General features: G+C 51.2%; 1 protein-coding gene across 1 annotated transcript; it reads right to left on the bottom strand.

Annotated features, from left to right (window-relative positions):
* Window positions 1-1177: 1177 nt before the first annotated feature.
* On the bottom strand, window positions 1178-25638 carry LOC146193883 (uncharacterized). Its single transcript, XM_084600650.1, has 5 exons — window positions 25409-25638; window positions 21806-21920; window positions 9655-10176; window positions 7754-8100; window positions 1178-1283 (listed from the first exon to the last, which is right to left on the bottom strand). Exons 1-5 carry the CDS (start codon window positions 25636-25638, stop codon window positions 1178-1180), a joined length of 1320 nt encoding a protein of 439 aa, XP_084456776.1.
* Window positions 25639-26894: the final 1256 nt, after the last annotated feature.

The raw sequence follows: 26894 nt of genomic DNA on the forward strand, positions 1-26894 counted from the left end.
AGCTCTACTTTCACTCCCACCTTCCTTACTTCTCTTACTGCATGATTCAGGCGTCCACAGAATCAAGTGTGACAGATACTGCGCTTTTCCATTCTGTGAACCAATTATGAAAGACATGCTTCAGAGCACAAGTGGAAGACGTGACCACACATGGTAAACACTACTAGATAATTTATGAGAAATGCTAGCGCCCACACTGAACTGCAGGGTATAACATGTGCAGTAACCCAGAATTCACACATTTACAGAGAAAAGCATAATATTTTGGTGTAGTTTGCGTATATACGGCTAGTTTGATAGCCCGGAACCTAGCCGATCGTCCCTTGGCTTTCGAGGAAGGCCTGGCCCGGATCTAGCCCGCCCTCATTTTCCTTTAAAACTAGAAATTCGATGAGACACTTGTTAACTTTGTCTGCAGCGTTTCCAGGTCAGTTTAGGATATTTGCGAAGGTTCTTTCTTCTCTTCTGCAGCTTATTAGTCTCTTCGCCGCGCAACGTTTCTATGGACCCACGCGCTGCCTCCCGCTACCTCCCGATAACTTAATTGCTCTCTTCATTTATCTGACCACAAAGCTTCCTTCATGACAGTCCGGAATATTTAGTGTTTCTTGAAGGAATAGGTCTGAAAAATGAAATAATTGTATGTAATAGTACATACAAGTCTTGCTCAAAATATTTGCCTCAATCGATCGAAAAAGGTGGAACAGCTGACAAGCTGCGCTCAAATTACGCATTAGGAGGTAACGTAATCATCGGCAAATTTTTATTATTAACATTATTATCGTTCTTTAATTATTATTATTATTTAAAGGTCTCAGCATGAGTGAGAAGTGAAAATTTAATCAGAGGCTAAATTGTTAAAAGCAAGTAAGCATATAAAAAGTTGGATTAACAACCGAGAAAAAAAGAACAGAAAGAGACAGCGCATACTCAAACAATATCGCCTGAATGTAAAATCATGGGTGTGTGGGAGCCTTTCCTGGCACCTATTATTCGCTGTTAGATTTCTTCGAGGCAAAAACTTTGGAGCACCTCTGCACTGAGATGGTCGCAAGCAGAGAAATGAACACGAGCCATCAACGCTGTCACGCCATTGCGCAGCTGAAGTGTTCCCCCTTTTTGTTTTTTGTCTTTGCTGCCAGAGTGCATCGTGATTACTTAGGCAGTTAAATAAACCTTAACCACGACTGCTCCTGTTAGCGAACCGCCGTCGCATAATGTGCAGCGGGCTCGCGTAGCGGAAAAAGAAGATTCGTGTGGCGACAATGACGAAAAAGAACCTTCTGCACACGGCCAAAAGAAAGATGAACTCTGGATTGTTCCAACCTGTGTAGTCATTCTTAACGTTATCTCGTAAATAAACAGTTGCTTTCAAAACAAGCGAAAAATCCACCCCGGGATTTAATTCAAGCCCGCGTCAGTAAACACTCGCCTACACTCCTAGTACTTAAGCACCGTTCCCAAGTTTTGTTCTGTCCTAAATCACATTTCCTCCACTCTCTTCTCTCTGGCGTCTGATTTCATCTAACGAGCATTTTGGACAGTTCGAACTAGTCGGACGAGAACCTTTTCCTACTCATCGATGTTTCCCTTTTCTGCATACAGAATTGCTATATCATGCAGCCGGCCTTATCGCCCGACGTTGAATCCGTGCATTAAGCACAATTCTCTAGAGACACAATGTTTTTAAAATCTCTCTGCAATTCCCTTTTCTCAAAACACGAAAATCTACTCGCGCGTTCAAAATGATCTTACGTGCTGCCATGAGTTAAAAGTTTGTAATTATCACAGTCGCTCTGATAGCCGCAATAAGTCTCTCCTTCAGTTTCTATCTTCCTTTGCTCTCTTTAAGGACAACCGCCGCAAGAAGAGAAAGTCCCAAAGCATGTCCCTCGCTATCAGGCGGGTAAAGTCTACGGTAATTATGCCACTCGCATGAAGGCTTTACACCGCTTGCGTAAGACTACCCGCAAGCGAATTGCGTTACACATTGCGGTACAAAAGCTCTACACGATTAAGTTACTCTGCATTGCCTTACGAGCCATGGATTGTGACGGAACGTGAAGAAAGGAGCACGAGTTGCGTATTTCTTTTCCATGCGCAGCTCGTTCTTCTAATGACCAATACCGTGGAACCATAGCTTTCTCGAAGTGCAGAAAAACAGAAGCTTTAGCAGCATTTGCTGCTGTGTGTGTATGTACAGTGCGTGCGCGTTGTCGTAACGCTGGGGCTAAGTCGACCCGGCCTTCACTTGGTAGCGTGCAGAGACTCCGGGTTGATGAAGGATTGAATCTTCGAAGTTGGTAAAATGTATACAAGCAGGTTTAATGGCATTTTGAGAATACTTATTTACATGAAAAAAAGGTATATCAGCAAAATGGCAAGCGTTAAGAGTTCATAGCGAGAAGCGTCTAGATGAGCCGTTTACCCAGGGCTCAGAGCGTCATTTCGTGCTCTGCAACGTCCTTAAATCCCCCTATGTCTAGCCCCTCTCTGAAGATGCTGACCAATCAGTTCCAGGGCACACCCCTAGATATCGGCAACCAATCAATCACATCACTGCACTGATGGTCTGATGCACTGACTGGTCCAGTATTGTTTCATCGGGCGTGGTCACTTGTTGGCGGGTAGAGCTTGGGAATGGCGACGAGGTAAATTTCGATTCTTCTGCAAAGATCCGCTATGTTGGTTCCGGCAAGTGGATTTCCTTCTCAGAAACCCAAGTGTGCGTGCGCGCCACGAATACTGCTCCCAGCATTGTCCCTTTACGGCAATTGTAACTCTTTCCTGCATTCACGGGAAATCCTCTAATGGCCGTAATCCTCATGCTCCTTTCTTCTCCTGTACGTCAGTGGACGTGTCACTCCATTCGTCTCCTTTGGGCAATAGGCATTCCTCACTTGACAATAGCGCCTCTCAATAGGAAGGGTGAACAGTTGAACAAAAGCACTTCCGGCTATTTCTCACAGGCGTCGTTTCTTTGTATTTTTCTTGACGTTCCCTTGACAAGGCCAACTTGGCAGTTGCAGGGTCACGCAAAGAAAAGCATGCTCACACAAAAAGATTCATGGAAACAGGCTCACTTAGAGCCCTTGCACCAACAGCACATATCAATAACATGCCCACAGGCGAACAATAGTGCGCGCAAGCGCGGACCCTGCACGGTCACAACAGCTTCCTCCCCCGCGAGAAGAGTCACGGAGGGCAGCAGTCGCAGCTGCTGCATGAAGAGACGACATAATGGCCTGCACATGAACGCTTGAAGCTCGCTGTCGCTTGTCGCGTTGTCTTGATTGTCGTAGGCCAAATTGCTTGAGCTGTCTGAAACTCAACCATATGTCTAAGCAAGCACTCGGCTCCCGTCTGAAGAGATGAAGAGACCAGGTCAAAAGAAAACTGCCATCGTTGTCCGAGAAAAGCCCGCACTCAAGACGCTCAGGACCCACGTATGCCTAGAAAACCAAATGTGCTGCTTTATATAGTCACATATATACAAGCGCACGAAAAAAAAAAACCTGAATATTAATTTGGATACAAGGTGAGGAGCACCTCGGACCGCTTAGAAACAGCGGCTAAGCGCGTCCGCATTCCCATTTAACTTCCCCTTTTTGTATCTTATTTCAAAATTGTACTGCTGTAAAATCAAGCTCCACCTCAGAAGGCGACTGTTCTTCGATGTCGCAGTTTGCAGCCAAGCCAGGGGACAATGGTCCGTCTCTAAGGTGAATTTGGCCCCTCCAAGATAGCACTGCAATTTTTGAATGGCTCATACAATGCAGGCGCACTGTTTACGCCTACCGGGGATTTTCACTGCGTAGTTAGTGTTAGAAAGCTTTGCAACGATTTCAGCCAGTCCTTCCCACTGTACTTCGACCTTATTCTGCCTTAAACCTCTCAGCAACATCACCTGGTCCCCGATACGAAACGTCCTTTGACGGGCTGACTTATCATAGTACACTTTGGAACGAGCCTGGGCTGACTTCATGCTGGCCTCAGCGAGTTCCTTAGTGGTATGTAAGCGATTCAGGAGGTTCAGAATGAATTCTACTACTGTTGGGTCTCCTCCGCGCCCCTCCTAGGCTTCGCGCACCATTCGCAAAGGTGAGTGCAGTGACCTTCCGTACACCAACTCGGCTGGGCTAAATCCAGTGGATTCGTGCGGCACTGACCGCAAAGCGAAAAGTGCTGCAGGTAGGCAGGTATCCCATTCGCGCTTGTTTTCATAGCACAGTCCCCTCAGGACGCGTTTGAGAACAGAATGCCATCTTTCTACGCTGTTGCTCTGCGGATGGTGGATCGAGCTGTGCACTACCTTAATGCCGCATCGCTCGAGAAATGAGGTGGTGAGGACACTTGTGAAAACGCTACCCTGATCACTTTGGACCTCGGAAGGGAATCCAACTCGTGCAAACACTGACAGCAGCGAATCCACTACACTCTCGGACGTCACCTCGCGCAGCGGAACAGCCTCTGGAAACTTGGTGGCTGGGCATAACATAGTGAGGATATAACGGTACCCTGACTCTGTCACAGGAAGTGGCCCAACTACATCTACTACTAACCGGTGAAACGGCTCGGTAATGATTGGTACTAACACCTTAGGAGCTTTCCACTTATCTTGCGCCTTTCCAACCCGCTGGCACGTGTCGCATGACCATACAAAATTTTCCGTGTCCTTAAAACATCAAGGCCAATAGTATTCTTGCAACAGCCTCTGCTTTGTTTTCCTTATTCCAAGGTGACATGACCACGAGCTGCCATGAGATAGTCGCATTAAGTCTTCGTGGTACTTTTGGGGAATAACTAATTGGTCCCGCTCTACTCCGCGCTTATCCTTGAATAAGCGATACAGCACTCCCTTTCTCATCTCGAAAGAAATATTCTTTGCTATCTTAGTGGCGCGGTGGCGCTCCCTTATCTCCTGTATATTGGGATCATTGGCTTGCTCCATAGCTAAGTCCTCTCCGGTTCCACTTATAAGTCTCGTGAGATTACTGGACACTGGCGGCAAGAGGTTACCCTCAAGAACGTCCTCATTCCGCGTCTCATTAAGCTCACTTTCAAGTTGACTTATCTGAGATGCTTCGCCTCAAAGTTTTCTGACCCGCTATCTTCCGCATCGACCACTGTTTTAACTGCCGTTTCCTCCGCTGTGGAATTTTCTGGAATGAGCAGTGTAGCTAGTTCTCGCGCTTTTGAACGTGTTAAGGCTTGTACAACTCTGTCTCCGAAAAGGATGCCCCTCTTTCTCAGCAGCATGTCCGATTTGTTGGAAAACAAATACGGATAGCACTTAGGAAGCTTTCCTGAGACGGCAGCCTCGGTTGTTAACTCGCCGAAAGGGCCCTCGATGACCACGTTAGCGATTGGCAAGCACATACTCTGTTCCTCCACTACCTGGCGGATCCATGCACACTGTCCTGTATAGTCGGAAGGCGACACATACGCCGGATGGACAACATCCATTGTTGCGGCCGAATCGCGCAGTACCTTGCAAGGCTTCCCGTTGACTACTAGGTCATGCATGTAGGGTTCCAAAAGCTTCATGTTTTCATCGCAGTCACTGACATACGAGAAAGCAATCTTTTCTTTCCGGCAGTTGACGGCAATGTGACCCTGCTCATTACACCTAAAGCCTGTGAGCGGCTTCCTAGCCTCAAGCTTGTTCTTTGTGTTCTGCGCGTTGGTCACTTCCCCACTATTCTCACTGCCGTCCTTTCTAGAGTGGTGGTGGTGGTGGTGAAAACTTTTATTGTCCGGAAGAGGCGACACCGGAGCTCCGGCACCGCTCGCAGGCGTCCAGGGAGCCCGATGTCACCCCAAGAGGCGCAGGGGCTAGTAGACAAAGCGGTTCGCCGCTTCGGTTGCCAGTCGGACAATGTTGGCCTCTGTCGCCGGGTCTTCTCTATAAAGCGCGGTCTCCCATGCTTCTGCGTCCTTGAATAAATTGTAGCCCGGGGAGTGGCTGCACTCCCAGAGGATATGTTTCAAGGTTCCTATATCGCTACAGAATCTGCAGAATTGGTCCTCCGGATTTCCAGTTTGCGTGAGGTATCTCCATCTGGGAGACATGTGGTTCTTGGCTTGCAGGCGGCGCCAGAGTTTGCCTGAAGAAGCCTTCCTTTCTTCGTTTGAAACTCTAGCAAATTGCCTTTTCTGACGGTTATTCACACTCAACTTGGGATTGCGGGGCCTATCCACTGCTGGGTTGATGAATTGTCGGCGCGAAGCGTACTCCTCAATGAGTTCGGCAGCTTCAGTTGCCGACTTAATGTCGCCTCTGTCCTGTAACCAATTTCTTTCTTTTTCCGGTAGGCAGTGTATCAAACTGCTCTAAAAGAATTCGCTCAACTACAGCGTCCCTATCATTGTAGAAATCAGTGCTTTTTAGCCACTCGTCCAAATTGACTCTTAAATTGTACAGGAATTCAGGGTAACTCTCGTCCCTGGATTTAGTAGCGTTCCGAAAACGTTGTCTGAACGCCTTGGCACTAAGCCTATACTTTCTCAGAAGGCAAGCCTTTACCTTCTCGTAGTTGTCCGCGTCCTCCCTGCTTAGCCGCGCGACAACCTCCGCTGCCTCGCAGGGCAGAATCGTCAATAATCTCTGAGATCAAGTGTCTCGCTGGAAGGACTGTTTTTCGCAGGTTCGCTCAAAGTTAGCCAGATACAGATCGATATCCCCTGATATCACATATGGCTGTATGTACTTTGACATCTTGAAATCTGCCTCCTTGTTGAGAAGAGGTACCGCTAGCTGGGGACAATTGCCCGACCTCTTGTTCAACTCTACTTCTAATTTTCGGAGCTCAGTTTCTTGCTCCAGCCTTTTTGCTTCTCTCTCAATTTCACGCTCACGCCTTTTTTCCTCTTTTTCCCGCTCTTTGTGCTGTCTGAGCTGCTCCTCCTTTTTTTTGTCCGATGAGCTAGGTTCCATGCTTCACTGAGCTCCTCATCATCGGTTCCCAAATCTGTGATTCCCTTAAAATTGAAGGGTTTTCGTGCCAAACCACTTGTATCAATTCCAAATTCCACACACAATAGCAACAGTTCCGGTTTCTGGAGCTTTTGTAGGTCCATGATCGCTCCGAGTGTCGGCTACTTCCAAAACAACTGTGCAGACTACCAAACGTAAAGGCGTTTCAACACTCTTTAGCAAGTCTAAAATCTAACCCTGTTCTAGAACCTGGTCCAGATCAGAAGAAAAGCCAAGCACTCACCCAAACATGCGATCGATGCTCCGAGCTGCTCTCTTGTTGGCCGATTGTTGCTCCTGCTTGTTGCTTGAGATGCCACCTCCGACCACCAGATGTTGTGGCTTGTAGATTCAGATCCCAACGCTGGTCACCAGTTGTCGTGACGCTGGGGCTAAGTCGACCCGGCCTTCACTTGGTAGCGTGCAGAGACTCCGGGTTGATGAAGGATTGAATCTTCGAAGTTGGTAAAATATATACAAGCATGTTGTTACAAATCGCTAGCGGCTGGCGGACGCCTGCCAACGGGTCGGCGGCGGAACCCGTTAGAGCCCAACGAGACTGATGGCTGGGGCAGAAAGAACCAGATTTATTGTGTGGCTTGGGTTTTTATACCAAGCCAAAGGAAAAGAAGATCGAAAAGAAAGCTGCAAGCAGAGGCTGCCGTGACGCTTGGTGATAACGACGAGCAGAGCGGAGGCGGGCACACGTGGCGCTGACGAAGCATTTAGCAGTTCGCAGCATCCCCCTTTTCTTGGAATCCATATCTTACTACGGGCCTCCTGACACGTGTTGACCGCCGCAGCACAGGACCCTCGATGTCGCAGGCTGTGGGAGCCTTCGTTCTCTCAAGCTCCGCATCTGAGTGATCCGCAGGTACTCCAGGGCAAGCAGGGGGAGTTGAAACAGCAATGGGTGCAACAGCAATGGGTGCATCGGTGCTTCTTCTGCGGAGCTGGTCCATGTGACGGTGAACAACCCCGTTGTCTGTCTCCACTTTCACGACACGCGAGCCCGCGGTTTCCTTGACCTTGCCCGGCGTCCATTTTTCGCCGCTGCTATAGTTGCGGATGTATACCGGATCTCCTGGGGCAAAGCTCCACCCGGCGTCTTCCCGTGACTGGGCCTGGGCGACTGTCCTGCACCTGGGCGGGAAGCATATATCTAGTCTCGTGCGCAATCTGTACCCGAGCAACATTTCGGATGGTGAGCGCCCTGAGGGTAGCGGCGTGCTTCTATAGCTGCACAATATTCTTGCCAGGGCCTTCGTTATATCCCCTTCTGAGCACCTTTTTAGTTCATCTTTAATGGTTCTTACAGCGCGTTCTGCCATACCATTGCTTTGTGGGTGACACGGCGGTGTTCGAATGTGTGTCATGCCGTTCCGCTCCATAAATTGGGCAAATTCCCAACCGGTAAAAGGCGTCCCATTGTCAGAGACAACTGTGCGGGGTAGACCAAACTGACTGAAAATTGTCCGGAGGGCCTTGACTGTGGTGCAGGAAGTGGCGTTGGATAGGGGTATGGCCTCACTCCACTTGCTATGCGAGTCTACGATGACCAGGATCATCTTGTTTTGAATAGGTCCCGCAAAATCAATGTGCAACCGCGACCATCTTTCCTGCGTCTCTGGCCAGCTAACAGGTGCGTGGGTAGGCGGCATTGGAAGCGCTTGAACGCAGGTTTGACACCCAGCAGCTACCCGTTTAATATCTGTGTCGAGACTGGGCCACCAGAAAGTAGACCGCGTAACGGTCTTCATGGAAGAAGCCCCTTGGTGTGCTGCGTGTAATAACTTCAAAAATCTTCCTCTGGCTGCTACCGGAATCACAACACGGTGGCCCCAGTAGAGCAGGTTCTGACTAACGGACAGCTCGTGTCGCCTTTTCGAGTATTCCGCCATCTCCCTCCCTTCCATAACCAAGTGCCTCGGCCAACCCTCCAAGACACACCTACAGACGTTCGAGAGCACTGCGTCTGCTTGCGTGAGCACTTGCAACTCCTTTAGGGGCACGGCAGGCTGGTCCCAGGCCTCCAAGGTCAACACGTACTCCGCCTCGTCCTTCGAATCCTCGGGAACCTGCTGAGATGGTAGCGGTAGGCGGCTTAAGGCATCCGCGACGAACATGTGCTTACCAGGCTTGTACTGTAACTTATACTTGTATGCGCCAAGCATAATGGCCCATCTCTGTATTCGAGCAGCTGCCATGATGGACGTTTGCCTGTCATGCTTTAGGAGACCCAACAAGGGCTTATGGTCTGTAATGAGCGTGAACTCCCGTCCGAGTAAACAGTCTCGAAAACGCTGCACACCGAAAACTAAAGCCAGGGCCTCCCGCTCAATGTGAGAATAATTCCTTTCAGCGGCGTTTAACGAGCGCGAGCGAAATCCTATCGGACGATGTTCACCATCTATGCGATGAGAAAGCGTGGCCCCAACACCATAGGGCGATGCATCGCATTCTAAAAATAGCTCTTGTTTCGGGTCGAAGTGCGTGAGCACCGGGGCCGTGGACAGCGCCTCCTTCGCTAAGGAAAATGCATCTTCTTCCTTAGAACTCCACACCCACTTAACACCCTTTTCGAGCAACCGGTACAGGGGGGCTAGCAACGTAGCCATGTCAGGCAAAAACTTGTTGTAGAACGTTACCATGCCCAGAAACGAGCGCAGCTCGCTCACATTTTGGGGTTCGGGGGCTGATTTGATAGCATCAGCAGCTTTTTCAGTCGGATGCAGTCCGTCCGCATCAATACAGTGACCGAGATAAGTGACAGACGTCTCGTGAAATCGACACTTGTCAGCACGCAGCTTGATGCCATGCTCACGAAAGCGCTGAAGAACCGCCCTGAGGTGATTGCTTTCGCCATCGTGGTTTTCGGCAATCAGAACGTCATCGAGGTATGCTTGTACCCCGGGCAAGCCTTGCAGAACAGTTTCGATACGCCTCTGGAATATGGCCGGTGCAGAAGCAATTCCAAAAGGCAAGCGATTGAAACAAAACAACCCTTTGTGGGTGTTGATTACGGCCAACTGGCGGGATTCTTCGTCTAGCTCAATCTGATTGTAGGCATCCCTCAAGTCCAATACGCTGAATCCCTGCCCTCCTCCCAACTGAGCAAAAATATCATCTATAACTGGCAGCGGGTACTGTTCCCTTTCACACACTAAGTTCAGCGTAACCTTAAAATCTTCCTCTGGCTGCTACCGGAATCACAACACGGTGGCCCCAGTAGAGCAGGTTCTAACGGACAGCTCGTGTCGCCTTTTCGAGTATTCCGCCATCTCCCTCCCTTCCATAACCAAGTGCCTCGGCCAACCCTTCAGCACACACCTACAGACCTTCGAGAGCACTGCGTCTGCTTGCGTGAGCACTTGCAACTCCTTTAGGGGCATTTCGACAAAAATAGATAACAATGGTTGCGAAAAAAAAAATCAATAAGACTGGTTGCAAGAAAATGCATGTTTCAAAACCTGACACAATCCAGTAATTAAGAAGAATAACAAACACAAAGCGAATAAATTCACACAAGAACAGTTCAAAAAAGTTGCAAAAAACACAACTTATTAAATATTTTGTAGAACCATTGAGCAACGAACTGGGTATAATGCTGGAAGGCTATAGCAAACCAATACACACAAAAAAGGAACAAAGCTAAATACACAATATTCGAAAAGAAATGAAACAAATGAGGCTATGGTAGACTGCAATATAACGATAATTTCATCCTAAACTCATCATTGTCATTTACAGCTACAATATCTGGTGGTAGGTGTTTCCACTCCTATGGTGTTTTTGGTATGAAATAATTTATGCGGAATGTTGTACGGCAACTAGGAACGTCAACTTTCCTCGAGTGAATGATGCGGAATGCTACATATGTTGGTGTAATGATCAATGCCTTTTTAAGAGTTGAATTCATGTAAATTTTAAAATAGACACAGACGTCACACTTTTCTGCGCAGAGCAAGAGGGTTTGATGGCAAGCTATTTTTGATTTCTGTGACGCTCGAAGACCGAAGGCCGAAAGCAGAATTAGAATTCACGAGACGGACAGAGCGATAGATTCTCACCTCAGAGATTTGGTGGAGAAATTTGGGATCGATGAATTAGTTAAATCAGCAAGATATGCGAGGATACTTTAACACTAATGTCCCGTTTCTCAGAAAATTGGGCGTTGGCGTGATATCGGCCTTGTGATCCTGCGGTAGCTGGCAAGTGACAAAGCAGGACAGGTTATGTGCACATAACGAGACGACATGGCATGAGCGAGTTGACAGGACCTGCTAACTCGGCAGCTTTTTTGAGGGGGAAGGATCTGAAGGGATCAAACCCTCCGAGACCCAATTGGAACTCGAGTATTGCACCAAGGCCACGTGGGGACGTTTGCAAGACTTGCATGGTTAAAGTGGGGCTTTGTATTTAAATCGGCTATTCCCTCCTATAACATGATGTCATACGCCTGTATAGAGGCACAAATTATGGGATTGGTAATTAAACAAGTAACGAAATGCACGTAGTCGAACGAGGGCCAGCAACCGGCACCGTAGACCGTATCCCTTTAATCCATTAACGTTGTGCGTTGCATTCAGAAGTCCACTCAACTGTTGTTTTGCGATTGCTTCCTTCCTATTGTCACGTGGTGGCGACAAGGCCGATGACACAAATTAAGAGCCTGGGAGTGGACTAAAGAAACGCTTTACTGGGCTGGCTTGCGCCAGCAAAAAACCCAAACGATTCGGCGGCTGCAATAGCAACAATCGTGCTCGGCGGTTGTCGAACAAAGAATACCCGTTTCTCGCGCCAGCGCTCGTTTTAAAGGCTACGAAGAAAGATCGAGATAAAACTGCAACGGGTGACTAGCATACCCTGGAGCATTGTAAAAACACACGCGAATGGCTGGAATCTTCGAGATATATCCCGGCGCACCATTCGTGACAAATAAAATGATAAGGCTACTTCTCGTGACAAACTAAATGAACAAGACAAAGAATGCATAATCGATGCGTGCACTTGAATCGCAGTGACAAGGCCACATGCCGGCGGCCGCAGGAAAAAGAAGAAATAAAGTTTTGAATGGTTCCCGGCATTACTCCCCCCTTAAAAAACATCGCCTCGATGTCTTAAAATAAACAGGCATGAATTAACATAAATATTGGGAGTCGAGACGCAAACGCCTTTAGCGCGTATAATATGGCTTAAGGCGTACAACATGCACAATTTCTGGGTGCGCTCGGCGCCGCTGAGATGCTGTTCCGCCGTCAGAAACGATCTCGTAGTTCAGTTGTCCTAGTCGGCGACGCACCTTGCACTGGCCAAGGTATCGGCGTAACAGTATTTTGCTCAGTCCGCGGCGGCGAATCGGCGTCCAAACCCAGACTTCCGGCTTGTACTCAGCATCTCGTCGTCGCAAAATGTAACGTCGGGCGTGTGTTCTATGTTGATCTTTAATGCGCATTTGGGAAAGTCGTCGTGCTCTCTCTGCACGTTGAAGGTTGTGGGATTCGGGCTTGCTGCGGCTGCCCTTTGCGCGGCCGCCGCCCGCTTCCCAGTTCTCCCCGTTCCCTTTCTCCCGCCTCAGGCGGCGGAGAGGGGCTCGGACGACTTGTCACTGTCGTTCGGGCCACAGCTCCGCCCTGGCGTCCCAGTGGCGGTTCTCATTGGCGCCTTTTGGCGGGAACACGGCACCGCTTCGAGGGCCGCGCTTGCGCGACCCTCCGAGCGGAGCCCAGAGAGAGACCCCTCTGAGACATCGCAAGGTGCGTACGCTACTGTTCTTGTCTGCCGGCCTTTGTCCGCGCAGACCAGTGTGTACTCGAGTTCGTCTGCTCTGGGTCGTACCTGAGAGCGCAACTCGAGCCTGTCGATCGTGATCCAACGATCCGCGACAGGCGTACCTTGCGGTGGTTGCCCACACTCTCTCAAAGGAACCCTTTGGTCACTGCGAGAGAGATCACAGCACGCCCTTGCGTGCTTGCGGCGCGCACTCCGTGTCACTTGTGCGCGCAGGGGAGCCTAGCTCCTCGCGCGCTCCCTTGACACGGTGACTGCGTATGTGTGTGTATGTGCGTTTTGTATATATGTGTATGTGTGTGCGTACGTGCGTGTATGTGCGTTTGTAATTATGTGTGTGCGTATGTGCGTTTGTGAATATGTGTATGCGTGTGCGTATGTGTGTGTGTGTGCCGCTGGAGGATGGCGTTTCAATAAACGTCTCCTTTGTGAACTCGGAGGTTTGTGTCCTTGCAGCGAAGTGCTCTCCTCCCGATGGAGGTTGAGTGCGCGCTGCAGTGTTTCAGTGCGCGCGCGGTGACGGCTGATCGGGGCTTCGGCTCGCGCGACGCTCGAACCCGCGGTGGTTGGTGGCCTATGGCCAAGTAGAAACCACAACTGACGCCCGACGTGAATTGTCCCTGGCTCCATGAGTCGTTGGACAGCACATCGGCCGAGCCGGTCGCCTTGACGATCAAGCTCATGCGCCATGCCTGCCGCCCCCTGCGCGGCACTCGGCAAAGGCACTGAAACACGAACATGGTTCTTCGGACCACCCTACGGTGTGACCGTTGACCATATGCCTCCGCTGTTTCAGCTTTACGCCGTTGCGGAAGCAATGTGCGCGACGCCGCCGCTGCCGGCATCTCCGCACAACAGCACCCGTACCCCGCTTGCAGTCATTTCTGTTCGGGGAACGGCGAGGCGTCGGCCGGGCTCCCTCTGGAAACCGGACCGAAAGCGCGCTCAGTTAGCTGATGCGGCTCCTTGAACTTGCGAGCCGGCTGGCGCGCCATTCTCTCTTGGTACAGCATTTCGACGTTTCGGTGCAGTATCTACAGGGGAGAACGAACGTGGTAGCTGACGCGCTATCCCGTGCCCCACTCGCCCGCGGCGGCGTCTTTACGGACGGCGGGCGAAGGGGGCGAAACAGCGGACGAGCCGCAGATCGGCACGGAGGGGACGCCCGCAGACGGGTTCCCCATTCCGCTATCCGGGTAAGCAGCGCTTCGCAAAGCAGGCGAGGGTGAAAGCTCTTTGTGAGCACATCTGAGACGCCGATGCCAGCGGAAGTTTTGCTGCGAACCTGCGGGGGGACGAAACCAGGCTCTCCTTTGAGATGACTGGGATCGTTTTCAGCCATGAAGAGCTACGACGGTCCAGCAAAATGACCCGTTTTGTCGCGATGTCAGCGACGGTCTCTGGGAGACGAAGCGCCGTTACGCTGCTTGTATTGCAGCGGGCGCAGCGCCGTTACGCTACTTGTATTGAGCGGGCGCAGGGGGGCACGAGCCAGCGTGTGTCGCGGCGTGCCCCGGGGATTCATGTTTGCTGGGCCATGACGGGCTCGCGCTGAAATACATAACCACGGATGATGAGTCCATGAACCATTTGAAGTGGCTATTCCCCAATGTCTGAGCGGCGCTCTGTTGCGTTTCTCTCATGACAAACCATTGGCTGGTCATCTGAGTGGCTCCAAGGTTTCAAGAAACTGAGTCAATCGGTGACTGCAGCCCGGCATGAAGCGCGACATTTTCCGCTGTTGCCGTTCCTGCCATGTCTGTCAAATGGAGAAGTCGAGGAGTGGCAAGCCACCGGGCATGACGAAACCAACTGACAGTGTGCGTCCGTGGCAGATGGCCACCTGCGATTTCATGGGGCATTTCCCCAGTAACAAGCAGGGGCTCATTGCTGGAGAATCCCCCTATGGGGAAAGCCAGCCGTGCCTACATCGCAGACCTGAAGGCCCATGCGTAACGGTCTGACAAGCTTGCGCTGGTGCCCATTGTCACCACAGGCAAGCGCCGAGGCACACCCGATGCGGTGGAACGCAGCCGTGCCCCGCACCGGTACAAGGTGAGGCGACGGTCACCTATGTGATTGATGCCGGACGGCGGGCCTTTTCCGCAACCGAAGGCATACCGTTTCACCGAGCGAGCTTGCTCGTTCAACCCTACCCGGAAGCAAGGTTGGTCTCTACCTTTTCTAGCCCGCTCAGTTCCAGCCTTTGTATTTTATTTTGTTTTTGTGTCTCTTTTCCCATTTTTCGCTTTCTTCTGTTTCCAATCTTGCTTCTTATCTTGTAAATATTGTACAGTGAGTGCCTTCTTTTGTACAGCGCGTCTTCTCTCTTCTTTCTGCTTGAAATTGCGAGGGCTGCTCATTAGGCAGCTCCGACGCGTGGCCTTTCCGGTGTGTGTGGAAAGGAAGTTGGGGCCGTTTGGGGACGGGGAGCATGGACGATGCCCCTTTCACCCAAGGCCGCCGCGGTTGCGAAGGTGCTCGGGTCAGGTTCGCCGCGGAAGGTCGGCATCACCCTTTGGTGTGTGAGTGGCTGTGCGTGTGCGTGCCTGGGCGTGGAGGCGACGACATCGCGCCATGTGTGTTTGCCGGCGTGTGCGGAGCGCGGTGGAAAGGAAGCCCCGCGCGGTCTTCCCATGTGCGCCTTGGATCGCCACGGAGTCACGGACTTTCCACACCCGGGGCCCCTTCGGCGTGTTCGCTGTCCCTGCACCTAACCTGTACCACCACCGACCGAGATCGTTTGCAGCCAAGGTTGAACGTTGGCCACGCAGAAGCCAACGAGCGGTGAGTCACCGCAGGCTCCCTGAGCTGCACCGACGAACTTTGGAACTTGTGTACATAGTTGTGTTCTGTACATAATTGTGTTCTGTACATAGTCGTTGTTACTTAGCCTCCGGAACTTTGTACATTATTCTTCATGTCATCTTGTTCATTTTTTTTGTGCGCCTTGCTAATGTTTGTCTTTCTTGAGTGTCTGTCTTTTCGAGATCTTTTCTTGCTGGAACTGAAGTGTAGTTGACTTGTTGCGTAAGGATAGCATTCTTTTCTTCACGCTGGGGACCTGCCGCGTGCTTTCGCTGATGGGTAGGAGGGCAATTAAGGAGAGGAGGATGTGGGATTCGGGCTTGCTGCGGCTGCCCTTTGCGCGGCCGCCGCCCGCTTCCCAGTTCTCCCCGTTCCCTTTCTCCCGCCTCAGGCGGCGGAGAGGGGCTTGGACGACTTGTCACTGTCGTTCGGGCCACAGCTCCGCCCTGGCGTCCCAGTGGCGGTTCTCATTGGCGCCTTTTGGCGGGAACACGGCACCGCTTCGAGGGCCGCGCTTGCGCGACCCTCCGAGCGGAGCCCAGAGAGAGACCCCTCCGAGACATCGCAAGGTGCGTACGCTACTGTTCTTGTCTGCCGGCCTTTGTCCGCGCAGACCAGTGTGTACTCGAGTTCGTCTGCTCTGGGTCGTACCTGAGAGCGCAACTCGAGCCTGTCGATCGTGATCCAACGATCCGCGACAGGCGTACCTTGCGGTGGTTGCCCACACTCTCTCAAAGGAACCCTTTGGTCACTGCGAGAGAGATCACAGCACGCCCTTGCGTGCTTGCGGCGCGCACTCCGTGTCACTTGTGCGCGCAGGGGAGCCTAGCTCCTCGCGCGCTCCCTTGACACGGTGACTGCGTATGTGTGTGTATGTGCGTTTTGTATATATGTGTATGTGTGTGCGTACGTGCGTGTATGTGCGTTTGTGAATATGTGTATGCGTGTGCGTATGTGTGTGTGTGTGCCGCTGGAGGATGGCGTTTCAATAAACGTCTCCTTTGTGAACTCGGAGGTTTGTGTCCTTGCAGCGAAGTGCTCTCCTCCCGATGGAGGTTGAGTGCGCGCTGCAGTGTTTCAGTGCGCGCGCGGTGACGGCTGATCGGGGCTTCGGCTCGCGCGACGCTCGAACCCGCGGTGGTTGGTGGCCTATGGCCAAGTAGAAACCACAAGGTAGGCGGCGACGTCCAGGTTCTCCTCGACGGTTACGCGCGGCAGCATTGCGTCGAGCGTCGTCGTGGGCTCCCTGCCGTACACAAGGCTGAACGGTTGTCTCCTGGACGGCGGTGTCATAAGCGAAGATGGCGTAGCGTAGAATGGTGTCCCATCTCTTGTATTCGGCGTCGACGTACATTGCAATCATGTCCGCAATCGCTTTATTGAGACGCTCCGTAAGTCCATTTGTCTGAGCATAGTAGGCAGTAGTTCATCGATGGCTTGTATGATTGTATTCCAGGATGGCTTGCGTCAGCTCTGCCGTAAATGCCGTTCCCCTGTCCGTGATGAGCACTTATGGTGCGCCATGTCGCAAGAGTATTTATTCCACAGAAAATTTAGCGACATCTGCCGCAGTACCATAGGGCAGTGCCTTTGTTTCGGTGTAGCGGGTAAGGAAGTGGATGGCCACGATAATCCACTTGTTACCCGTAGATGAAGATGGAAAAGGGCTGAGGAGATCCATCCCAATTTGTTGAAAGGGCAGGGTTGGGGGCGTTATCGGGTTCAGTAGCCCAGCTGGCCTGATAGGCGGCGTCTTGCGTCCCTGGCATTTACGGCACGTTTTCAGGTAATGGGCAACGTCGACAGGAAGTAGGTGAGGAGTCAGTAGCACTTTTCCTGGATTCGATGCAACGTGCGCGCAAACCCGAGATGCCTTGCTGTTGGCTCGTCGTGCAACGCATGTAGAATTTCCTGCGAGGCTTTTAGGCACGCGAAGAAGCTGAGCGGTCTTGCTGGGAGCGAAGTTCTTTACGAGAACGTCATTGCTTAAGGCAAACGACAACTGACGCTTAAACACGGCAGGAGAGGAAGTGGTCTTGCCGTCCAAGTAATCGGCTAGGTGTTTCACGAAGAATCTGATCGCTGCTGTTGCTCAAAACTGCTGGCGCTTATTTTTCCCAGAAAGGCGTCGTCGTCATCGTCCTTCGAGGAAGCGTCGACGGGAGCGCGGGATAAGCAGTCTGCCTCTGAATGCTCGCGGCCCGACTTATAGACTACAGTCATGTCCAATTCTTGAAGTCGTAGGCTTCACCGGCAGGCCGGAGGGGTCTTTCAAATTAGCCAGCTAGCAGGCCGCGTGGTGGTCGCTTGCCACCTTGAACGGTGGACAGTATAGGTATGGACGGAACTTAGAAACGGCCCAGATGGTTGCTAGGCACTCCTTCTCGGTCGTCGAGTAATTGACTTTGGCTTTTGTGACGAACCTCTTAGCATAAGCGATTACTTTCTCCAGTCCGGCACTCTTAACGAGAACGGCTCCTAGGCCCACACTGCTCGCGTCGGTGTGAATTTCGGTCTCTGGCTTTTCATCAAAGTGGCCAAGAACAGGAGGGAACTGTAGGCGGCGCTTAAGCTTATCGAAGGCTTCTCCTTGCGGCACTTCCCATTTAAAAGGAGCGTCAGCCTTTGTAGGCTGCGTCAACGGTTCGGCGATGCGCGAAACGTTTCTGGCAAATAGTTGATAGTAAGCGCACAGCTTTCTTGCCGGCACGCCGTGGAAATTGTGCGCTCGCAGCTGTTTTCTCCGGGTCTGGGCGAGCACCATCCTTGCTAACGATGTAACGTAGGAACCGCAGTTCATTGTAAGCGAAGTAGCATTTTTCTGTTTTTAATGTTAGTCCTGATGACTTGATGGAATCCAGCACTGTCTGCAGCCGTTTTAAGTGGTCTTAAATGTTTGACGAGAAGACAACGACGTAAACCAAGTATTCCAACCAATTTTCCACTTCAAGCCAGCCAGTACTGTGTCCATTACTCGTTGAAACGTGGCTGGTGCGGAGCAAAGGCAAAATGGCATCACCTTGAACTCGAATAGACCGTCCAGTGTGGTCAGTGCGGTCTTCTCGCAATCTCTCTCATCTGCCTCAATTTGTCAATAGCAGCTCTTCAGGTCCATCGATAAGATGTACATTGCATTGCAAAGCCGGTCCAGTGTGTCATCGATGCAAGGGAGAGGGTACACATCCTTCTTCGTAGCGCTATTTATTTAGGCGGCGGTAGTCGACGCAGGAACGAAGTGTCCCGTCTTCCTTCTTCACCAAAACGGCTGGTGCCGCGCAGGGGCTATTCGATGGCTGGATCACCTCATCCCGAAGTATTTCATCAACTTGATCGCCTATAGCCCGGCGCTCTCGCGGTGATACACGGTAGGGGCTTTGATGTAGCGGTCGAGCGTTTTCCTCCGTGATGGTGCGGTGCTTTGCCAACGGATTTTGCCGCACCCTAGACGCTGAAGAAAAACACGCGCTGTTGCTTTCAAGAAGAATGCGAATCCGGTCTTGTGTGTCTTGGGGTAGAGCTGCTTTGATATCGAATGTTGTTCGGTTGGGTGCATCGTCTTCAGGTTGGCTGGGGAGGGAGAAGATATCTCGGGTTTCCGCTAGCTCGTCTAGGAAAGCGATCGTCGTGCCCTTATTCAGGTGGCGATATTCTTCGGTAAAGTTCGTCACCGGCACTTGAGCTTATCCATGATGAAAATGGGGGAAGCCTTTTGCGATTCCCAACCCACGCTCTAAGAACAACTGGGTGATTCCTTCGACGGTTTCGATGTCTGCGTTGCCCACGCAGGCGATGACGCTTGATCAGGGCGGCACGTAAAGTCTACGTCAAATACGTTTAGAGCGACGTGGTACATCGATGTCGACGTGAAAGGTATGGCCTTGTCCATCAAGAGTTTGATGAGTTTTGAGCCGAGGTCGATGGTCGCCCGATGTTCTTTCAAAACATCCAAGCCCAAAATCTCGTCGCGGGAACATTGCTTCAGGACAACAAAGCTGTTAGAGTAAGTAAGCCCATTTATGGCTACTCTTGCAGAGCATAACACCGATGGTGTAATGAGGTTTGCACCAGCGATGCGAATCAGCGGGTCATTACTTTCCTGAGCTGGGAGGCAAACGGTCCACTGATGACTGAATAGAAGGCTCCGCTGTCTACTAGAGCAGTGACTGTGCGACCGTCAACAGCAACTTCAAGGTCGCTTGTTCGCGTCCTCACATTGCATGTGGGCCTTGGTGTTATCGTGATTCACGGGTAGCGTGGTGTCGGAGTGGGACCAGCAATCAAGTGGACGATAGGAGACGGAATTAGGAGAAACAAAGTAAAAGAGCTTTATACAGCTATATACAGTATAAATAAAAAACTCGGAGAGCAGTACGGCAGCCTGCCTCCGCTGAGAGCTTCTCGAGCTATCTCTCAGTCGCTTCGCAACACACTCGTCCGAAAGCACCCTTGCATCTCCCTCTCGTCCGGCCCCGCCCACACAGTCACATATCATCGTCGGGCAGCAGGCGGTCCAGATCAGGGTGTAAGAGTGGTCCAGATGCAGCTGCAAGTCCGAAGGTCGCAGGAATAGGGCCATAGGTCCCGGGACCCATCTTGAAGCCGATGGCAACAAGCGTCCGATGGTCGGCCGCGCATCCAAGCCTGCGCACACTGGAGCAGCCACGCTGGTTCCTTCTCTCCCGCTTGCCGATGTCGCGTTCCTCCCGAAACCGCAAACGCATGGGGAGAAGAACAAAGTCCATCCCGCGACACAACGGCGCCATACAGCCCGTTGACGCGGTGAAGCTTGGCCGGTCTAAATGCCCTAGGGCTTCAGGCGGCCTGGCACAACAGCACCCCCGCCACCAGACAATACGCCGGAAGATGACCTGCTCACACGCAGCTCAGCTGGTTAGGCGCGCCGAGAAAATCATCTTCCTTGCAGTGTTCCGCTCCCGTAACGACGATGAAGCGCAGCCACTGGTCACCGACGGGAGACGTTCGGCTTCCGAGTTTTCTTTGAGGCTAGCTTGACGGGACAACAGGCCTCAAGCCACACTCAACGAGAACAAGTGCCATGCGAAAACCACCCATCCCGCCAGACCAAGATATTCAAAACTGCAAGTGTATACAAAACCCGCGTACATCGGATGTGAAAATAAAATTTTCCAAACAAACACAAGGCCCACACCAAGGAAGAAGTTCTGGTAAAGACCCTTCTAGGGCGTTTGACCACGCTCGTAATTCACTAAGAGCTAACAATGCGCTGTTCTCTGCATCTCAGAATGTATCGGGTAAGGAAGAAACGACCGATCTTGCCGAAACAGGTTTTGAATTTGGCCCCAATAATAACCCGAATGAACCGATATACCGTCAAGACGCACCATTATGTCTCTTTGGCCAAAAGAAACACACTGTGGTTAAGCGGCTCACACACAAACGTCACTCAAGAATAAAGCGTGGTAAATATCCTCTCATCTTGAGGAAAGAAGAAAAATGCATGAAGTTAGGCCACTGATAAAGAGAATAAAAAAACTCGACGCAGGTGGTGACGACGTATGCGCGAGCTAGAAAACTAAAATGCTCTGCTCAATCCGTCAGCATTAGTGTGGAGCTTGTATTTCTTGTAGCGGACCACGAAGCTGTGGTGCTGGAGTGCTGGAGTGCAATGCTCCATCTCAGCAGCGACCATTTTTGGGCGACATAATGTGTAGCCAAGTCAAAGGGCAATGATCGGTTTCTACCGTGAATCGAGACCCAGAGACGTAGCAGGCCAATCTGTCAATGGCCCAAACCAGGCAGGCGCACTCCTTTTCAGATGTCCTATAAGCCTCCTCCTGTAAGATTCCGGCTTAAGTACAGGACAGGCCGGGTGTGGCCGTCATCGTCTTCCTGACAGAGAATAGCGCCCAATCCGCGGTCACTGGCGTCACACTGAATGACAAATTCTTTGGAGAAATCTGGTGCTGCCAAAATTGGGCGTTCGCTCAGGGTCTTCTTTAGACCCCGAAACGCATTCTCTTTCTTTTCATCCCAAAGGATGGTGACAGCTTCAGTTTTTCGGGGCGCGTCCGTCAGAGGACTCGCCAAACTTGAGTAATGTTTTACGTAATGTTGATAGTAGCCAGCTAGTTCCAAGAAGGCTCTGAGCTCCGACTTTGTGAATGGACGTCGGTAACCCACCACTGCGGCTACTTTAATCTCGGAGGGTCTACATTGGCCCCGTCCTACTACGTGACCCGTGTAACTCACCTCATCACATCCCAAATGGCATTTTGCCGGTCTTGCGGTCAGGCCAGCTTCTTGCAGTCGGCTCAGCACCACACGTAGGTGGTCGACGTGCTTAGTGCCCAAGTCTTCGAAAAGACTGCCACATCGTCGAGGTAAGTAAGAGCGAAATCTGCTAACCTCTTTAGCACTTGGTCCATTAATTTTGAAAAGCAGTACGGGGCATTCTTTAAGCCAAAGCTTAACACTACGGAGCGAAATGTGCCAAACGGAGAGACGAAGGCTGCGTATACCTACTGGCCTGCTCGGTGAGTGGCACTTGCCAATAACCACGAACCAGATCTAGCGTGGTGATGTATTTAGATTTGGCGACTGTCTGAGCCCTTTCTTCGATGTTAGGGATTCGGTAGGTTTGGTCGACGGTGGCTGAGTTTAGCTTCCTGTAATCAACGCAAGGTCTCGGATCCTTGCCTGGAGCTTCTACAACAATGATTGGCTATGTGTAGTCACTCTCACAGGGGACTATGACTCCCCGTTGGCTCATTCTCCGGATCTCAGTCTCAAGGATTTCCTTTTGTCTAGGCGAGACATGATACAGCTTACTCCTGATCGGTTGTTCCCTGGACAGCTGAATGTCGTGTTCCATCAGCGCCATTTTACCGGGACGGTTAGAAAAGACGCCCTCAAAGTCTCGGACAAGGTTCTTCATGTCCTCTCGATGACGCTCACTCAAAAGCGGCTCTTTGTCCATCCGATCAAGTAACTCAAGCGCAGCTTGTTCCTTCTCGGAAACAAAAACAGGGAATGTCTAGAGACTCCTCCATTGACAAGTTTAGGGCCATGTTTACTAATGCCTGTCGCTGTACATGCGGCTTCATCAGATTACTGGGCATGATCTGATTGTGCTTATTCCCCAATTTTACCTCGTAGTTAGTGTCCGAAAGCTTCGACACCACCTCGGCGGGCTCTTGCCATTGCACCTCAAGTTTATTCCTTTTGGCTGCGCGTAGCAACATCACCTTGTCGCCAACCTGGAAGGTGCGCTTTCGTGCCGATTTATCGTAGTACGTTTTCGACTGCAACTGGGCTTCTCTGACGTTTTCTTCTACGAGCTCCTTTGTTTTCCCGAGTCTTTAAAGCAGGTTTAAGACATACTGTACTACACTGGGATCTTCTCCATAACCCTCCCACGACTCTCTCAGCATTCTCAAAGGGGTCCTCAAGTCTCGGCCGTAGACGAGCTCGGCGGGGTTAAATCCTGTGATTTCGTGCGGGACTGATCTCATAGCGAAGAGTGCCGCTGGAATGCAGCCTTCCCAATCTTTCGTATGCTCAAAGCAGAGAGCCCTAAGTATTCGTTTGAGCACCGAGTGCATGCGCTCGACTGGGTTCGACTACGGGTGGTGAATGGAACTGCGTATTATCTTTATCCCGCATCGTTAAAGAACGTTGTTGTCAAACAGCTTGTAAATACACTCCCGAGTCCCGTTATCTGTATATCTGCTGGAAACCCGACGCGGGAAAAGATTGACAAAAGCGCATCCACAACGCTCGCAGAGCTCAGCTGTCTGAAAGGAATGGCCTCCGGAAATTTGGTGGCTGCGCACAGCGCCGTCAGAATGTAGGGACAGCTAGTGTTAGATTGCGGCAGCGGGCCTACAATGTCTATCACGAGGCGTCTAAGGGGCTCTGTAATGATGGGGACAGGATTCATTGGTGCTTTCCATTTGTCCATCGACTTGCCTACCCTCTGGCACGTATCGCAGGATCTGACAGTTTTCGACCTCCTTCCAGCAGCCGGGCCAGTAGTATTCGAGCGCTAGTCTAGCCATCGTTTTCTATATGCCCAGGTGAGCTGCCCATGTATTTCCGTGTGCGAGCTCAACAAGCTTTCGCAGGTATTTCTCTGGCACTAGCAGCTGCTCGTATGAGCGCCCCTTTGCATCACAGTACCTCCGGTACTTGAGGCCTACTTCTGCGTAAAAGCAGATGTTTTTTTTTTCTTGGCGATCCCCTCTCTCACGGCCTCGCTCAGAAGTCGTAGTGAAGGATCCGCTTTCTGCTCTGCCATGAGCGTCTCCCGGTCCACTTTAGTCAATTCCTCCCAACAAGCTGAGACAGGAGTTAATATTGAGCCGTCCGCGTTATTCTGCGGCTCCCCATTATCCCGGTTTACGGCTGTTGGTTGAATATCGGGAGCTATAGCTGGTTCCCTGTTTCCAGGGTCCGGTGGTTCGGTCACGCAAGACGGATCTGTCTGATCGAGGAAAAGGTCCTGTTCCTGCTCATTCGCTTGAGCACACTCGAGTTTTTGCGACAGCTCTCGTGCTCGGGAGCGCGTAAGTGCCATGCAAGCCAGATCTGCAGTGAAATAGAGACCTTTTTCTCTGAGTAGCTTCTCTGACTTATTTGAGAACAGGTACGGCAAATGTGCAGGCAAATTGGTGCTCACTGCTGCTTCCGTTTCCAGTTTACCGAAGGCTTCTTCTAGAGTTACTTTCGCTATCGGTAAACATACGCTTTGGTCCTCCGCATTCCAGGCGCATTCACCTGTGTAGTCCGTAGAGAAAACACACGAAGGGTGAGCAACGTCCATGGTTGCCGCTGAATCACGAAGTGCCCTAGTTTTATTCCCATTGATACATATTTCCTGCATGTACGGTTCTAACAATTTCATGTTTTCATCCGTCTCTCGTATGCTAGCGTAAACAATTTTCCGCTGCTTGCATTTGGAGGAGATGTGACCCTCTCTGTTGCAGTTATAGCAGACAATGGGTCGTCGCTTTTCGAACACGCGAGTCCCACCGTCCTTTGGATCCCGCGGCTCGACACTTTGGTGACTCTGCCTTATTTCCGCTACCTGCTGGCTTCAATCCCGAATCATCTTTTCCGTAATCACTCCGTGGTAGCGGCGATTTCTGGTTGGGGACCTTTTTCGAAGAAAATTCCCCTTTTCCTGATATGTCGCCGCAAGCTACCTTGCTTTGAAGATTTCTACGAACGTACTCCTCAGCGAGCTGCGCTGCTTTGTCCAGGCTGGTTTCCGTGAGCCTTTCCAACAACCACAGCTTCAAATCATCTGGGATTACGCTGTAGTACTGCTCCAAAGCGATACACTCCAGCACCTTGTCGTGATCGTTGTACACTTCCGCCCTCTTAAGTCATTCCTTTAGGTTGGCTTTGAGTCTATACGCGAAGTCAATGTGGGACTCTCCGCTTTTCTTTCCCTGGCGGAACCGCTGTCGAAATGCGTCCGCCGACAGCCGGTATTTTCGCAGCAGTGCACTTTTTACAATGTCGTGGTCGTCGCAGTCACTGTCCGATAGACGTGCCACCACCTCCGCCGCCTCGCCGGGAAGGAAAGGAAGTAACTTCTCTGCCCAAGCACTTTTATCAATATGCGACTTTCCGCATGCACGCTCGAAGTTTACAAGGAAAAGTGCAATATCGTCCCCTATTCTGTACATTGGGACAGAATCCTTAAGTGTATGTCTCACCTGTTCTCCAGCCAAAGATACAGGGCTAGAAAGCACCGTGTCCGTACGGATTGAAGCGTTTTAAAGCTCCTTCATTTTTAGAGCATGCTCACGGGCCTCCCGTTTTTTCTGTGCCTCGCGCTGCTCTCACCTTTTCTTGTCCTCACGGAGCTCTTGCTTTTCCTGTTCCTCGCGTTGCTCTCGTCTTTTCTGCTCCGCGCGGCGATCTACAATCGTTTCCCAAGCCTCTCCGGCCTCCTCAATCGTCACTGCCTCCCGACTCATAACCTCCTGAATGTCTTTCTTTCGTTTCACAGAACCCAGCGCAATTCCCAACTCGTCGCCAATTTCGAGCAGCTCCTGCACCTTGAACTTTTCCATCGTGGTCTTACACCGTGTGTTATCAACCGCTTGTACACTTTGGCGAAAACACAACAGACTCAAAATCCCCCGAAACTCATTTCCCAAAATTTCACAATCCCTCCTAACGGTTTCCTTTGCTAGGAAGGTCTGACGAAATGCGAGGTGAATCTCAGGCACTAACCCTGTCGAAGTAGCTAGTGGCCATCAGTCCCGTTGCTGTCGAGGTCCTTTGGAGCCGGTGACTGAGTTGTTCATCCCTAGCTGCCATCCAGTTAATGTGATTCACGGGTAGCGTGGTGTCGGAGTGGGACCAGCAATCAAGTGGACAATAGGAGACGGAATTAGGAGGTACAAAGTAAAAGCGCTTTATACAGCTATATACAGTATAAAGAAAGAACTCGGGAGCAGTACGGCTGCCTGCCTCCGTTGAGAGCTTCTCGAGCTATCTCTCAGTCGCTTCGCAACACGCTCGTCCGAAAACATTCTTGCATCTCCCTCTCGTCCGGCCCCGCTCACACAGTCCCATATCACTGTCAGGTAGCAGGCGATCCAGAGTGGTCCAGATGCAGCTGCAGGTCCCAAGGTCGCAGGAATGGGGCCACATCTCCCGGGACCCATCTTGAAGCCGATTGCAACAAGCGTCCGATGGTCGGTCGCGCATCCAGGCCTGCGCACACTGGAGCAGCCACGCTGGTTCCTTCTGTCCCGCTTGCCGAGGTCGCGTTCCTCCCGAAACCGCAAACGCAGGGGGAGAAGAACAAAGTCCATCCCGCGACACAACGGCGCCATACAGCCCGTTGACGCGGTGAAGCTTGGCCGGCCTATATGCCCGAAGGCTTCAGCCGGCCTGGCACAACAGTGTGCGATCTCCGCTCCGTTGTTTATTGAGGTCACGGCCGGGGCATACCGTTGTCACTTGGCTGCAGAGGTGGGCATTTGACCTCAAAAAGTGCAACCTCACCTCAACCTCAATAAAAATTTCCTGACCTCACTCAACCTCAACCTCATGCTTTGAGGTTGAGGTTTGACCAGGTGACCTCACCTCAATTTTTCTGATGCCACCACCGACCTCACTCAACCTCACCTCAAACTCAAACTGTGAGTTTGAGGTCGGTTGCTCGACCTCAAAAAAAAAAAAGATAGAAAAGGTTTTTCACTTGAGAACACCAACTATAAACGTCATGGCACAAGTCCTGTGCGGTGACACGCCAGAATGACGACATAAATTTCAAACAACATTGAATATCATGAGGCTTACTTGTAAAGTAAAAAAA

Source organism: Amblyomma maculatum, chromosome 4, assembly GCF_055883805.1.
Source record: "Amblyomma maculatum isolate TAMU_Amacu chromosome 4, ASM5588380v1, whole genome shotgun sequence".
In the NCBI taxonomy this organism is placed as follows: Eukaryota; Metazoa; Arthropoda; class Arachnida; order Ixodida; family Ixodidae; genus Amblyomma; species Amblyomma maculatum.